General features: G+C 31.7%; 1 protein-coding gene across 1 annotated transcript; it reads left to right on the top strand.

The window, feature by feature from the left end:
* The first annotated feature begins 2,102 nt into the window (after nucleotides 1-2,102).
* Nucleotides 2,103-13,563, top strand: LOC112420313 (uncharacterized). The gene is made up of 8 exons (XM_024779111.2): nucleotides 2,103-2,359; nucleotides 2,500-2,973; nucleotides 3,224-3,379; nucleotides 7,090-7,164; nucleotides 8,965-9,156; nucleotides 9,567-9,752; nucleotides 11,374-11,918; nucleotides 12,722-13,563. Exons 1-8 carry the CDS (start codon nucleotides 2,260-2,262, stop codon nucleotides 13,334-13,336), a joined length of 2,343 nt encoding a protein of 780 aa, XP_024634879.1. The 5' UTR covers nucleotides 2,103-2,259; the 3' UTR covers nucleotides 13,337-13,563.
* The last annotated feature ends 956 nt before the right edge of the window (nucleotides 13,564-14,519 follow it).

The raw sequence follows: 14,519 nt of genomic DNA, 5'->3' as shown, positions 1-14,519 counted from the left end.
ACACAACATATAAGCAGAAGAAGAAATTTTATTCATATCAATGTTCAACTTAAACATGCCATCAGTGGCGTACCCTTTCCCAACAAAAATACCATTCTTAGTGATGGTGTACAAATCAGCCCCTATGCTTTGAGTAAACCCAGCCTTATTCAAAAGAAAACCTGAAACTAAATTCTTCCTAATCTTAGGAGTGTGCAACACATCCTTCAGTATCAGAGTCTTTCCAGAGGTGAATTTCAGCTCTATATCTCCGATTCCAACAACATCAGTGGAGTGGGAGTCTCCCAACAACACCTTCTGATCATCACAAGCAGTATATGTTTTGAACATATCTCTATCATAGCAGACATGGCGAGAAGCACCAGTGTCCACCCACCAGCCATCAGAACCTGCAATCATATTGATCTCAGTAATCATAGCCACATAGGGCTCATCAGGTGCAGCATCAGTAGCCATGTGAGCCTGTGCTGGTCGGTTGGTTCTGTTTCTGCACTTGCGTGCCATATGACCTGCTTGCCCACAATTGTAACAGTTGAAAGGTGGAGCAGCATCATTCTTTGGTGGCTGTTGAATCTGGGGTCTTGAATTGTTCCCAGTCTTATTCCTGTTGGAATTCTTATTCATAGGGCGGTTCTGATTCTTAAATGGTTTGCCAGCAGGCTTCAGAACAGCACCTACAAATTTCTTTTTAGTGTTGTTGTTAGAAACAACAAACACCTCTTCATTCTGGTCCTGCTTTCTCGCTTCTTCTTCAATACGAAGGCGAGTGATCAGACTTTCAAGAGAGAACTCCTTAGTTTTATGTCTAAGAAGACTCTTGAAGTCCTTCCAGGCAGGAGGTAGCTTATCAATAATCACAGCTATTTGAAATTGTTCGGGAAGTGCCATCCCTTCAGCTATGATCTCGTGAGCAATTTGTTGCAGCTCATGTGATTGTGCCTCAACGGACTTATCATCACTCATTTTGAAATTCAGATAGCGGCTTACGGCGTATTTCTTAACACCAGCCTCTTCAGTATCATACTTCTTCTGAAGTGCTTCCCATAGTTGTTTAGCAGTATCACAAAGTCTATAATAATCATATAGAGGGTCTGTGAGTCTATTAAGAATATAATTCTTACAGAGGTAGTCATTTTCCTTCCATAGAGCTATATCTATGGCTAGCTGTTTATCTGGGTCAGCTTTCTCAGCAGCAGTAGGGTCTGCTGCCTTACCGTTATTATTCGCTCCAGCAGGAGTCGAACTCGTAGGTGCTACAGGCATAGCTTCCTTCAAAACGTAGGCAACCTTTTTAGTGGTCAAGAAGAACAACATCTTTTGCTGCCAACGTTTGAAGTGGCTACCCGTAAACAGAAACGGTTTGTTAAAGTCATCAGCTGAAACCGCGGTAATCTTTTCAGAACTCATCGTATCGTATTCGAAACGTCTTAAAAATGTTGTTTTTTCTAATTTGAAAATATACGATGGAGCTTTTGAAACTATTACCGGGATGAGTCACGACCAGGTCGCTCTCTTTAAGACGTTTCGCGGCACTACCTGAATTGTGCAAGGTAGACTAGCAACCGCGCCGTCTCCAGGATAAAACAGCCCAGATTCTTACTGTACGATTAAAGGCTGCACTGCCAGAAATCGCTCGAGAATGACACCTCGATATGGTACTTAGACCACTCTTCCGAAACCCACAATATGGTTCTTAGACCACTCTTCCGAATCCCACAATATGGTTCTTAGACCACTCTTCCGAAGCCCACAATTTTCCGAAGCCCACAGAAAGAGGAGGAGGAAAAGAACGATTCGTCAACACAAATCGCGGGAGATGAGAAGGGGAGAAAACCAGAGAAGAGTATTCGATTCTCAGTTTTGGAGTGAAGAATACTATTCCCGAGCTCTCAATTTATAAGGAGGATTTCTACTAGAGTGTGTGATCTACCCGATGTGGGACATAAAATTTTCAATTCACACTTTACACTAGTTTCTCCATCCTGATGTTTACATGCCAAAGGCTCCACAAACTCACTAGTATACTCCAAGTTTTTTTCATTATACACTAGTGTTCCAACAAAAAATATATATAAAATACTCATAATTGGATCAGGGTATCCATTTTCTTTACAGGAAGTATCGGATTCATAGCTTCTCATTCTTTATATAAAGGAATTAGGTTTGCACTTGATATGCTCAGTTCCTTACAGCACCACTACCCATCTCTCATTGATCCTTATTCTTCTTATTTTCATTTTTAAGTTTCAACCTTCCGAAATGAATCCTAATTCTATGATTCAGCCTCAAGATGATTCCGAAATGAATCCTAATTCTATGATTCAGCCTCAAGATGAAGACGATTATGATTATCAAGAGGGTACGTCCAAACTCTCCTTATATTTATCAGGCTCTTTAAGTTGAAAGTTCAATATTTCTGACATTTTTTCCTCCAATTTTTTAATGTGACATTAATTATTGTATGTCTTACTATTTTATTTTGTGACAACAAATATGTAGCTGCCGGGTTCCGCGAGTTTGTAATGGAAGACAAATGGGAAGAAGTTATAAAAAAATACGAAGAACATGTATTTTTTCACAGGAGAAGAATAAAGGGAAGAGGAACAGCATTACATGTAGCAGTGAGTAATGCCAACGAAGACATTGTAAAACGTCTTGTAGATGCAATAGTAAAGCATGATGATCAAAGTGGTTTTGAAATAAAGACTGAAAGAGGTGATACTCCTCTTCATCTTGCAGCATATAGAGGATTCAAAAGTATGTGTGAATGTATCATTGGAAAAAATGGTGAAAGGAAGCATTTGATTCAAGTAAACAATGCAAAGGGAGAAACACCACTTTTTTGTGCTGTGCTTGCACGCCATAAAAAGACCTTTATTTATCTACATCAGTTTTTCACAAATGATCTCAATATTGCTATCAATAAAGATCGTGATAACATCCTTCACGTTGCAATTCATAGAGAAATGTTCGGTTAGTTCTTTCTCATCTCTTATTTTCTTCTTACTTTTCTTTTTATTATTCGAAAGAACTGAATCAAAAACATAAAGCAGTTTAAAATATAATAATATTAATTTTTAGTCAATATTAAAATAATCAAAAGTGAAAATTATAAACTTATTTTAATTAAGAATTCTCCTATGGTAAAATTTAATCTAAACTTGATAAAAAATATTTACCAATATAATAATCTCGTTAATAATCAACGTTTCATTTGCAACAGGTATGGCAAATATAATAATGTATTTGTACCCAATTTTTCGCTCTACGAAGGACAAAGATGGAGTCTCTCCTTTTGAAATTCTTGCTACTAGGACATCAGCTTTTGAGAGTAGTAAAAATCAGCTATCATGGTGGAGGAAAATTCTTTACAACTGCTGTAAGTGACACAAACACATATATATAGTATTTTTTATGCATATATATGGTATAAAAACCAATATAGTTGAGATCTTTCAAAAAAAAAATAACAAATATAGTTGAGAGACAATTAAAATTATATTTTTTCATTAGATACGAAGTAGATTGGGATTTGCGGTTCTTAAATTTTAATTTTTGGTGTGAAGATTAGAATAAGCATGGATGAAATCACCTTACTTGGTTCTTTCCATTGTGGATATCAAAAAGTGATGGATTAATTCGAGATGTTATAGCTAACTAAGATTAAGGGGATTTGGTGACACAAGTTTGTATCTAGTGTCTCTCAACACTACTAGAAAAAGTAAAATTAGAGAGGGAAATTAGCGACATATATAAAAAAATAAAATTTCTCATAAATTCTTTGGTCACAAAATTTAGTGATGGAATTAGAGAAGGATTTCATGTTTTGCCTCACTAAATTTCTCTCACTGATTTTTGTGTTTTTTTAATGGAAATACATTATATCGGTTGCACCTTGCTTATTGTAGTAGTTAGGGCTGAGAATTTGTTGGTTATGAAGGTCGTTTTAATGTGGTTTAAGTTCATGTCAATGTTGATCAGAGTTGATTTTGTTAAAATAATTTTGTAGGGTTGTATGTGAGAAATTCATTTATCTGTATAACCAATGATTTTCTTAATCAAAATAGTGTTATTGACTTTTAAGAATCAAGGTCTTTTGGAAAAACATACCATTGAAAAAATATAGAAAGAAAAAAGAATTAAATAATGTGTATTTTTCAACTAATTAAATGATATATGTATTTGATGTGTATGCCCAAAATTTTGTGACCATCCAAGCATTTTCTTGTTTCTTTTGTGCAAATTGAGAAATGTGTCTACCTATTAGTTGATGTTGGATGTGGAACGAAGGTGGTTAAGGACATCACAAATTAGATATGTTAGTTAAGTTAAAAATTATATTTATAAGTGCTAAGAATTCCATATTAGACGAGATGAGAGTTGAACGTAGGTTTGTAAGTGGATATAGTTCTCACATTAAAAGCTTATTTGAGTATTTTTTTTTTTAAGAAAAGGTTAACCCCCTAACTCAAATTCTAAGATTTATTAGAGTCTATTCAAGATTTGTTGAATCACTTCCATCCAATTTCACTATTGAACCACTAAAGTCACACTATAGATGTCTAATCTTAGATGTGTGTTAAGATTTTCACATTAAATTAGATACGACTTTATGTTAAAAAAAAATTTGGATATGATTCCGGTATTTTATAGGTGGGTATTTTCTAGATTTTATCCCCCCCTTACACAAAATGTCACTAGTATGGTAATGAGTTGTTTGATGAAAGGTTATTTATAGTACGGGGAGGCATAAATTTCAATTGAAGACTTATTATTTAAGTGATTCCTTAAATGTATAGAGTGGAGCCTTAGTATTTGACTCCCTGACTTTTATTACTTATATTATTCGTGGGTCAAGGGAGGAATGTAATTTTTGGTTAATCTAAGAATCATCGAGAAATTTGTTCTCATGGATTTTTTGGTTCATCTATGAATCATGGAATGTGCGTTATCTTTTTAAGGTTGGTGCCAAAGTTATTCTTTATGGTATTACATTATACCGTTATCTTAAAAATGATTCTAAGCAAAGGTTAAAGGTTGATGATGTTTCTTTTAGCTAGGTCAAATGCATCTAGGCATGGCAACAAAATCCATACCAGCGGTTACCTGCTGGAACCAAATCCAATTTGACGGATTTTCTCCGTTTTGACTGGGTTTGGATATGGGTATGGGTTTTCCCCGATTTCAAAACACGGGTAATGGGTATATAGGTACCCACCCCGAACCCTACTCATACCCGTCCCAAATGTAAAAAATTATTTTATGTTGATATGTCATGTTATTTTGCTTGATAATTGTCATGTTAATAAAAACTACCATTGATATTTAAAGGATCAACTAAATCATTCCATCTAACAAATGTTAAAGTGGGCATATTGTTGGATAATGTATTACAACGTTGCTCTTGGGGATGCAAAAAAACTTCTATTTTTTATTAAAAAAAATTATTCGATACGGGATGGGGATGGGGTGGGGATACCCGAACCCGTCGGGGACGGGGATGGGATTGAATTTCCCGTTGGGTATGGGTAGGGTAACTGGTACGTATATTAGAATCTGGTATGGGGACGGGGAAGGTAAAACTCATCCCCACCCAGCCCCATTGCCATGCCTAAATGCATCTAAAGGTCCTTTAAGTTTTTTCGTTTTTCCGAAAGTGGTCCTTTAAGTTTCAAAAGTTCCAGACAAGTCCTTTGAGTTTCAAAAGTCCCAAACAAGTCCTTTTAGTTTTTGAATCGTTTCAAACAAGTCCTTTTAGAGGATGGTGGTGATGATTCAAATGATAGCAACAAAGAGCATTATCCACCATTTTCCATGCCTAAAAAGATGACTAATTTTAAGTGGGTGTTAGGAGCCAGATTTGGTACCAAAGATGAGTTCAAGGAAGCAATTACCAAGTATGCTATCTATAATAGGACTTGTTTGAAACGATTCAAAAACTAAAAGAACTTGTTTGAGACTTTTGAAACTTAAAGGACCACTTTGAAAAAAACAAAAAATTTAAAGGACCTTTAGATGCATTTGACCTTTCTTTTATTGAAAATGTTAACATGTGACATTAAGATATAAGGTTGAAAACTAAATATAAAAATTGTATATTCAATATCTCGAAAGTCTAAAAAATTCTATTCTTAATACATATCTTTTTTTTTAATTTTCATTTTACCTAGTTAACTTCTGTTCAAATGACACAAGTTAGAATGACTCTGACTTCATTAATAGTAATGTGTTGATTTCTTGTTTCCTCTATTTAGGTATGTATGAGCTTCACATATGGTTTTACATGATGTATTTTTGCTTAGACTTTTTAATTTGTTTGAGTAAAAAAAAAAGACTTTTTAATTTCTTCTAACTATGTTATTTTGTAAAAGATCAATTGAAGTACCTTTATTCTCTTAAATAATTATATATTATCTGACTAGTAAAACTAAAACGGTGGTTTATTATTATTATTATTATTATTATTATTATTATTATTATTATTATTATTATTATTATCATCATCGTTGTTATTGTTATCGTTGTTATTGTTATTATTATATATTTATATTTATATATAGGTTAATATTTTTTCTCATTTTAATTTCCATAAACCTTCTTGTATTGCCACAACCTAGCTACATGTATTAATAACTAGTCCAATCACAAGAACGGATAAAGTAGCAAATTAATAAATAAGTATGCTAATAACCACAACTATTTCAATACCAAATTCCTATCCAAAATAACAAGACTCAGGAAATACATGTAATACAAGTGCTTATAATTCAGATCTAGGATTAAAGAATAAAGATGGTGTAAAGTATTAGAACTGTCGTGTTTCACTCCACTTACTTTGTAATAGCCTCATACAGTTTACTTTTAGAAAAGCCACATGTATTTTGTTTGTTGAATTGTTACTACTACATAATATGAGTTGTTTGTTGTTCAAAAGAAAAGTTAATAAAGAGGAATAATTAAAAGATAAATCTTTAAATTCATGTATTTTGGAAGTCTAAAGGAAATTTACTTGCATTGTTTTACTTTTATGCCAAAAGTCATCAAAATAAAGGAGGTCTAAATGTTTTTTATAAAATTTTGTTGTCAAAGGTGTTTCTGTCAAAGTCACAGATCCAAGAACTAGAATTAAATTATACGATGATGTTGAAGACGTTGCAGACCAAGGTATGTTTTCAATGAATTGACTATTATGATACCTCTAGCCATGGTCATTATGTAATGTTTAGTAATTTGTGAACTATATTAATAGTTCTCGTATTTTTTTCGTAAATAAATTGGTTTTTTCTAAAAGGTCAACGATTGAAAAAGATACAATAGTCAAAGAAAAATTAAGATTAAAAAGATACGGTAATCAAATATTACAGAAAAGGCACCAAGGTAAGAATAGCATTAATCCAAAATGAAAATTGATACTACATCTGTCCCCATATATAAAACCCTTTTAAGAAAGAAATTGTCTCTTTATAGAATCCCTTTGATATTTCCTAGTACCCTAATCATATCTCTTAAAGGATAAAATTGTAAAAACAATAACAATTACAAACAAATTTATTAACACTTTTAATTTTCTTAATTTTTGTTATTTTTTCAAGAGGGCCCTATAATTAGAAACGAATGTTGTAATAAAGTAACAAAAAGAATTACTCATAAACATTTGAGTGGTTTAATGCTACATAAATATAATCATAAGAAAAGCCATCAACTTTACACTTAATCCATGACAATACCAATAGTGCAACCATGTCAAAGGGTAAACATGATAAATGTTCCTTATAATCGAAAACCACATGGTTACGCTGCTTCTAAATTGACCACATTCATGTAATTGTTAACCATAAGATACCAAACCTATACATTTGACAACATTACAAGAGGTATAGTCTATCAACATACAAGCTGATGCCTAACCAAATAGAGCATCCTACCATAGTTAGCCCATAATAGGATAACGAAAAAACAAATTTTTGGATGTTTTGTTTAAATTACATCATTCCACACACATATGAGATGTTAGATTTTGTACCCCTCGGTGGATTAAATTAATTTGAGTTGTGAGGCGATTATTTAGTAATCTCAATGTATACAACAAAATCTTCAATGAAATCAAATTAGTCCAATTAACTCTAAATAAAGGAGAATCTGATTCAATTTCAAAATTTGATACCAACGCATAATCTTCTTTTACGGAGAACAAATCTTCAATATTAAATTCTCAAATCCAAATATCATTCGCATCATCGTGCATAGTGATATTGGATAATAAATCTATACACTCCTCCACAAGCTCTACCTCCAAAACAAACAAAGCGAAAAGTGCTTTAGTTTGAAGGTAGACTTTGAGAATGCATATGATTTTGTAAGTTGTCAATATTGATACCATTTTTTCTCCATTCTAATGAATGAGTTTTGTCAAAATTTACATTTAACTTTCAAACGAACTTGTGATAAATTTGAGATAAAATTATTCAATTTACAGCACGTGTGTTATAAGAGATGGTTCGTTTGAAATATCTCTAAAATCAATATTCCGTTTGAAATTTGTGCGAAGTTTGTCCTTAATTCTTTTTATTTTGTTTTGATATCCGTGAGAAAATAATTTTCTTATAAAGTAAGTAAAAATCGAATATTATTAGTAAATATATTTTTTGAAATATTGATTATTAATATCTATAAGGAGTCAATTTAGTGGTAAGAGTTGACTAATCTCATAACCTGAATATGGATTAAGTTGTAAATTATTAAAGACCTATCAATAATAATAATAATAATAATAATAATAATAATAATAATAATAATTATTATTATTATTATTATTATTATTATTATTATTATTATAATCATCATCATCATTTTAATTAATATTTATTTGTCTCCTTATTTTTAAACAATTTCGCATATGATAATTTTAGTGATGATATTTTGATGTGGTTGACTATATTACTAACCTATTAATATATACTGCAGAGAAAGGTGATCAAAGAATACCATTATACAATGTTGATGAATTAGAAAAAGCAGGCAAAGTACAACATACTCTTGCTCGACTAGATTTTACTGCTAAAATTTTATGTTCCTGGGTTCAAATGTCTGTATTCACCATATGGCATATCCTGTTTTCATCACCAAGAAAAAGATGGTCTACTCAGTCATTGTTGGGTATGTATATTGAACAACTCAACCTTTAATTTTACATGATTTAATTTGTGGCCTACCATTGTGTTACTCAATGGAGATCATCATATACAATTCAATCAATAATTCTCAATAGATTAAGTGATATATATGATGTGATCTATTAATTTAATGGTGCAAAATAAGCTAATTAATGATACAACATTATTCTACTTGTTGTTGTTGTCGTCGTCGTGCAATCAATTGGTTTAAAATTTAGCATTTAAAGTCAATAAGTGAGAAATTTCAAGTTCAAACCTCAGCTCCTATATACTGCAATGTTCTTGTCAATTGAGTTATGCTCATGGGATGACATTATTTTTTTACCATTGTTATTTTTCTTTGTGCACGCACTTAATTAATTTTGCTAAATTTAATTACTTTTGCAAACTTAGGGGCAATAAAGAGGGTTAAGAAGAACCACATATGCGGTAGCCAGCTCTTGGAAGCATTTATGAAAGATCCTTATGAATCATACATGTGTGGTGGGGTAAATCCCTTTGATTACGGAGCACATGATGAAGAAATAAAAGAGAAAAATGATAGTGTTGAAAATTTCTGGCTTGATCAACAGAAAGATAGTAAGAACAAAAAATCTATTTTCGATCAAAAAATGACTTAATAACTATGTCGGTTCTTAATTGCATGTTACCACTTCACACATATCAATACATAACTATGATCATTAATATCTTTAATTATCTATTACTAAAAATATTAATATCTTGAAAATATTCATTAAGACAAATCAAACATTTTATGTACTAATAACTGTATCCTTCATCTTTAAAAAAAGATGTACTAATAATTGTCCTTATATATTAGTAAAATAATATGGTCAAAATAGATTGCGTAAATAGTATAGATAGTCAAACAACTATATATTATTAATTATTATCTCAAATGAAAAAATTGGTTGGACGTATTTACTTATATTTTTTTAGTGGGGTGGGTTGAAATTTTGGACCCATCGCTGGTAGGGTACCCGCTCCGCATAACCCGCTAAAACCTAGGGCAGTCACGAGGCAAGGCGGATTGACCTGTTGGATTGATATATTAAATACAAACTCACTTTTACACGTTTTTTTATTTATAAGTCACAATCAATTTTCTAATTTTCTCCTCTGTATAGTAGGGGGAATAATTTAATTAATTTTATCACTTTTGGTTCATGATTTTAACCTCATATTTTTAACACTTAGTCAATTAATAACTCATGAACTTTTTATTTTGATTTTTTTTATTGATTTACTCTATATTTTTAGATGTTGTAATTATATGTTTGAATGATTATTTCATATTTTTAGTGGATTCATTAGTTATATATTTATACTTCTTTAAATTTTCTTTAAATTTATATATTTTTACATATTAATGTGAAGTTTTTAATTAAAATATATATTTTTTTAGAAACACTGACGGGTCAACCTGCCAATTTGATGGCCCGCCATAAAACGGGAAGGAGTAAGATTTTCTAACCTATATCTCCAGTTGACCCACCCTACTCTGCGCCGTATTTAGATGGATTATTCATGGGACGGGAATAGGTTGAGCGAATTGACCCTTTTTGTCATCCCTAGAAAGAATATCCTTAAAAAAAAATAAACGGAAAGAGTAAATTAATTTTACTAACGATTCTAAAATACACACATTAAATAAATAAACGTAGTAATATTCTCTTCAATTGTATTCAACTTTATTAAAGTTTAAAAGTTCTTATTTCCAATATAAAAAAACTTCTATTTTTAGAGGAACTATGACACTTGTTAATTAGCAATTTCACATGACCGATTAGTATATTTAATTTGCTAATTTTTTTTCAATGCTAACCGGTGTCCCGGACGCACTAGTTAAGAATAAAAAAAAAAGTTATTATCAAAAAAGATATATATATCTTTCTCTATTTATAATTTATCTTTAATTTGTGTGAAGTAATATAATTTGTTTCGCTAAAAAAAAGTAGTACTCCCTCCATCCCATAATTTTGCATAACTTTACAAATATATAAAAAATAATTATGAAAATTTGATATTTTAAATATATTAATCAAGACGAATCCAACGGCATCTTATATGATATTATTTATCTTTATATATTAGTATAAAATATAGTCAAAGTATGTTAGGTCAATAATACACATTTTCAAACAAATAATTTATTATAGAACAGAGGGAGTATAACAATCATAGTTGTGTATTGCAGAGGATTCAGAAAGTAAATCAAAACAAGAGAGAGAAGAAAATCAAAAATTGGAAGATTCAGCAAAAAATGTTGAAAAAGATACGATATATTTGGCAGTAGCAAGAAGTGGTGTCACTGAAATTATGGATGAGCTTAATTCAAAAGTAAAGGCATCTGACAAGAAAGGCTTATTACTTGTAGCAATGAAGGAATTAGAAGCAAAGAAAAGTGACACAAATGATACAGCATATTTGCGTGCAGCAAAACATGGCATAACCGAAATCATGCTTGCACTTGAATCTAATCTAAAAAGTGTGATCCATGAAACTAACTCTGACAACGAAAATGCATTACTTATAGCAGTGAAATATAGACAGCCACAAGTTGTTGAAGGGTTGTGGAAGAGGCTTTCTATGGAAACCTTTCAGAGCATAAATCAACAAGTTGATATCAATGAAAACACCATTTTACACTTAGCAGCATTTACAGTAGCAAACAACGAAAACACTGCTTGGAGGATATCTGGTGCGGCCATGCAAATGATGTGGGACATCAAGTGGTACAAGGTACGTACGAACATGTCACATACATCTTATGCATGCATGTATATGAAAAGAGATCATATGATATTTTTAAGATGAGTGTTTTTTGAACAACCAATTTGGTTGATAATTTTTGTGACAACCATAATTTATAAAGAAAAAGTAGGTATTTGCACGGAAACCAAAACAATAGAGAGATAAAGTAAAAATAATGTGAGTATGAGAGAGAAAGTTGTCACAAAAATTGTCATTAAATGGATGTTCAAATACCATTTCTTTATTTTTAAGGCAAAACTGTATCAATTATCTTATATCTTATAATTTAATTATAATTTCAACATAGGGTTGTGTATCAAAATAGAGACCATAAAACTTAGCTCTGATTAAAAGTGGTTGTAAAGTAGGTTTCAATACATTTTATTCAAAGTTCCTTCCATTTAGTTTTTTTCATTCCCAAAAAACATTTTAATTTTTTATTAAGAACTTAATTTATGTCGGACCCAAATTTTTTTTTTTTGAAGGATGGGACCAAACTTTTAGTTAGTTTATTATTTTTTGTGGTGGCCGAGGTTTGAATCTTGGATCTTGCATATATTATACATTGTCTCTACTAACTGAGTTAAGCTCAGGAAGACTTTAGTTAGTTTATTTGTTATTGCTCCAACATGTTTGTGTAGTTGGTCATCAAATCGTAAATTTTCTATAGAGAATATTTCATCACTTAAAACCAAAACTAGAGCCTCTACAATATATATTTTATTTAAATACAATATTTATGTTGCATTAACATTTTTCTACTTTAACTATATGTGAATGGTACTGTATAGTACATTAAAAGACTAGTACCAGACCATTACCATCATAGAAGCAACAAAGAAGGAAAAACCCCAGGTGAAATCTTTAAGGAGGAACACAAAGAACTTCTACAAAGCAGCATTGAGTGGTTGAAAGACACATCAGAGTCATGCTCAGTTGTAGCAGCACTCGTCGCAGGCGTCTCCTTTGCTACATCAGGCAGTGTCCCTGGAGGCAATGACCAATCAGGGAAACCAAATTTCGAAGGACAGCCTGCATTTGAAGTATTCTCGATATGTTCATTAATTGGACTTTACTTCTCGGTCACTGCACTAATCATGTTCCTTTCTATACTCACTTCTCGAAAACAAGTCGAAGACTTCAATAGAAACTTGCCATTGAAACTTCTTTTTGGGTTAAGTTCTCTCTTCGTAGCCATTGTTGCCATGTTCATTTCTTTCATTGCTGGACACTACTTTGTGCTCACAGATAAATATACCAAGAGTGGTATCTTGTTCTATTTATATATTGCCATTTGCTTGCCTATCACATTCTATGGAGTTGTCCAGTTTCCATTATATCTTGATCTTGTCAAAGTTACTTGGAGGAAGGTGCCACCACCAAGTATCAAGGGTGTTAAGCTGTAAAGGTGTTTATTTTATTGTATTGCTTTGTGGATTGAAACTCATGAGTTTGGTTTGTACTTTTTTCTTTGACTCATAGTTTGTTTTGTACTTGAGTAATGTGTTGTGTGTTTATTATGTTTAGAGTACTGATATGATTGTCTTGTAATTTGACTATGTTTGTATCATTATAAGGTGTGATAAGGATTATATGAAGTTTCTACTGGTTCATCCCCTATCTCATATCTAAATTATGAGTTTTGTATCTAGAGATTGATGTGGGTGGAGAGAGATTGGGCGAGTGGGAGAAATTGTGTGGATGGATTATATTATCATAAAATTTCCGATTTTCCCGTGTAAATATATTTTTTTATTTACCTCTCTGTAAAATATTGTCTTGGAATATCCCATATTAGGTCATTCAAAATCCAACTTTTTTTTTGCAGAATTTTTCATTTTTGAATGACCTATTAGGGGGTATTCCAAAACAATTTTTTTTATAGAGGGTAAAAAAAAAATTACAGGGGAGAAAACCAAAAATAACTTATATTGCAGGAGGTAAAACACTATTAACCCTTTATTTATGTAAAAAATGAAAGTAGATAAAAAAAATGATTGACCAATATTTAGTCAATGAAATAAATAAACAATAAAACAATATATTTTAGGGTTAAATATATTTTTGTTTCCTATAAAATTGAGAATTTCTAAGTTTAATCCTTACTTATATGTAATAGCTATTGTAGTCCCTACAGAAAGAAAATTACATGCAATTTTAGTCCAAGCTAAAAGTAACTTTGTTTAATTATTCTTAAACTCTTCAATTTTTGAACAATTTTTTGCAGTCACGTTTAGAATAATGTAGTCACTATACTCAATAAAAGTTGCAGTTCTACCCATCCTTATAGGTCCTTGGTAAAGGTTATGTTATAACGCCTTCGATATTAACCTTGATTCTAACTGTTGCATTTGAGCTAGATTTTTATAGTTCAAAATGCTTGGATTACCCTCTTTCCAAATTATGTAGGACCCTTTCTAGATTGTGGGGGGAGCTTATGCGCAAGGAGAATAAGGGGGCGACCCAGGGATTGCTTCTTCTGCTGGCATGGATGATGGACGACCTCTTGAGGAGGACGTTGATTTTTTCATAACTAATAGTGTTGGAAACGACCATGGGAGAGCGTTTATCGATCTGGTTGATGTCCTT

This window comes from Medicago truncatula, chromosome 3 (assembly GCF_003473485.1).
Source record: "Medicago truncatula cultivar Jemalong A17 chromosome 3, MtrunA17r5.0-ANR, whole genome shotgun sequence".
Lineage (NCBI taxonomy): Eukaryota > Viridiplantae > Streptophyta > Magnoliopsida > Fabales > Fabaceae > Medicago > Medicago truncatula.
This window is presented reverse-complemented; position numbering and strand designations above follow the sequence as displayed.

What these genes read in the sequence shown, in the direction of transcription:
- LOC112420313 (XM_024779111.2), top strand. Translation starts at nt 2,260, where the DNA reads ATGAATCCTAATTCTATGATTCAGCCTCAAGATGATTCCGAAATGAAT. An exon ending in CGATTATGATTATCAAGAGG is followed by an intron (nt 2,360 to 2,499) that starts GTACGTCCAAAC and finishes ACAAATATGTAG; the next exon opens with CTGCCGGGTTCCGCGAGTTT. An exon ending in TGAAGACGTTGCAGACCAAG is followed by an intron (nt 7,165 to 8,964) that starts GTATGTTTTCAA and finishes TATATACTGCAG; the next exon opens with AGAAAGGTGATCAAAGAATA.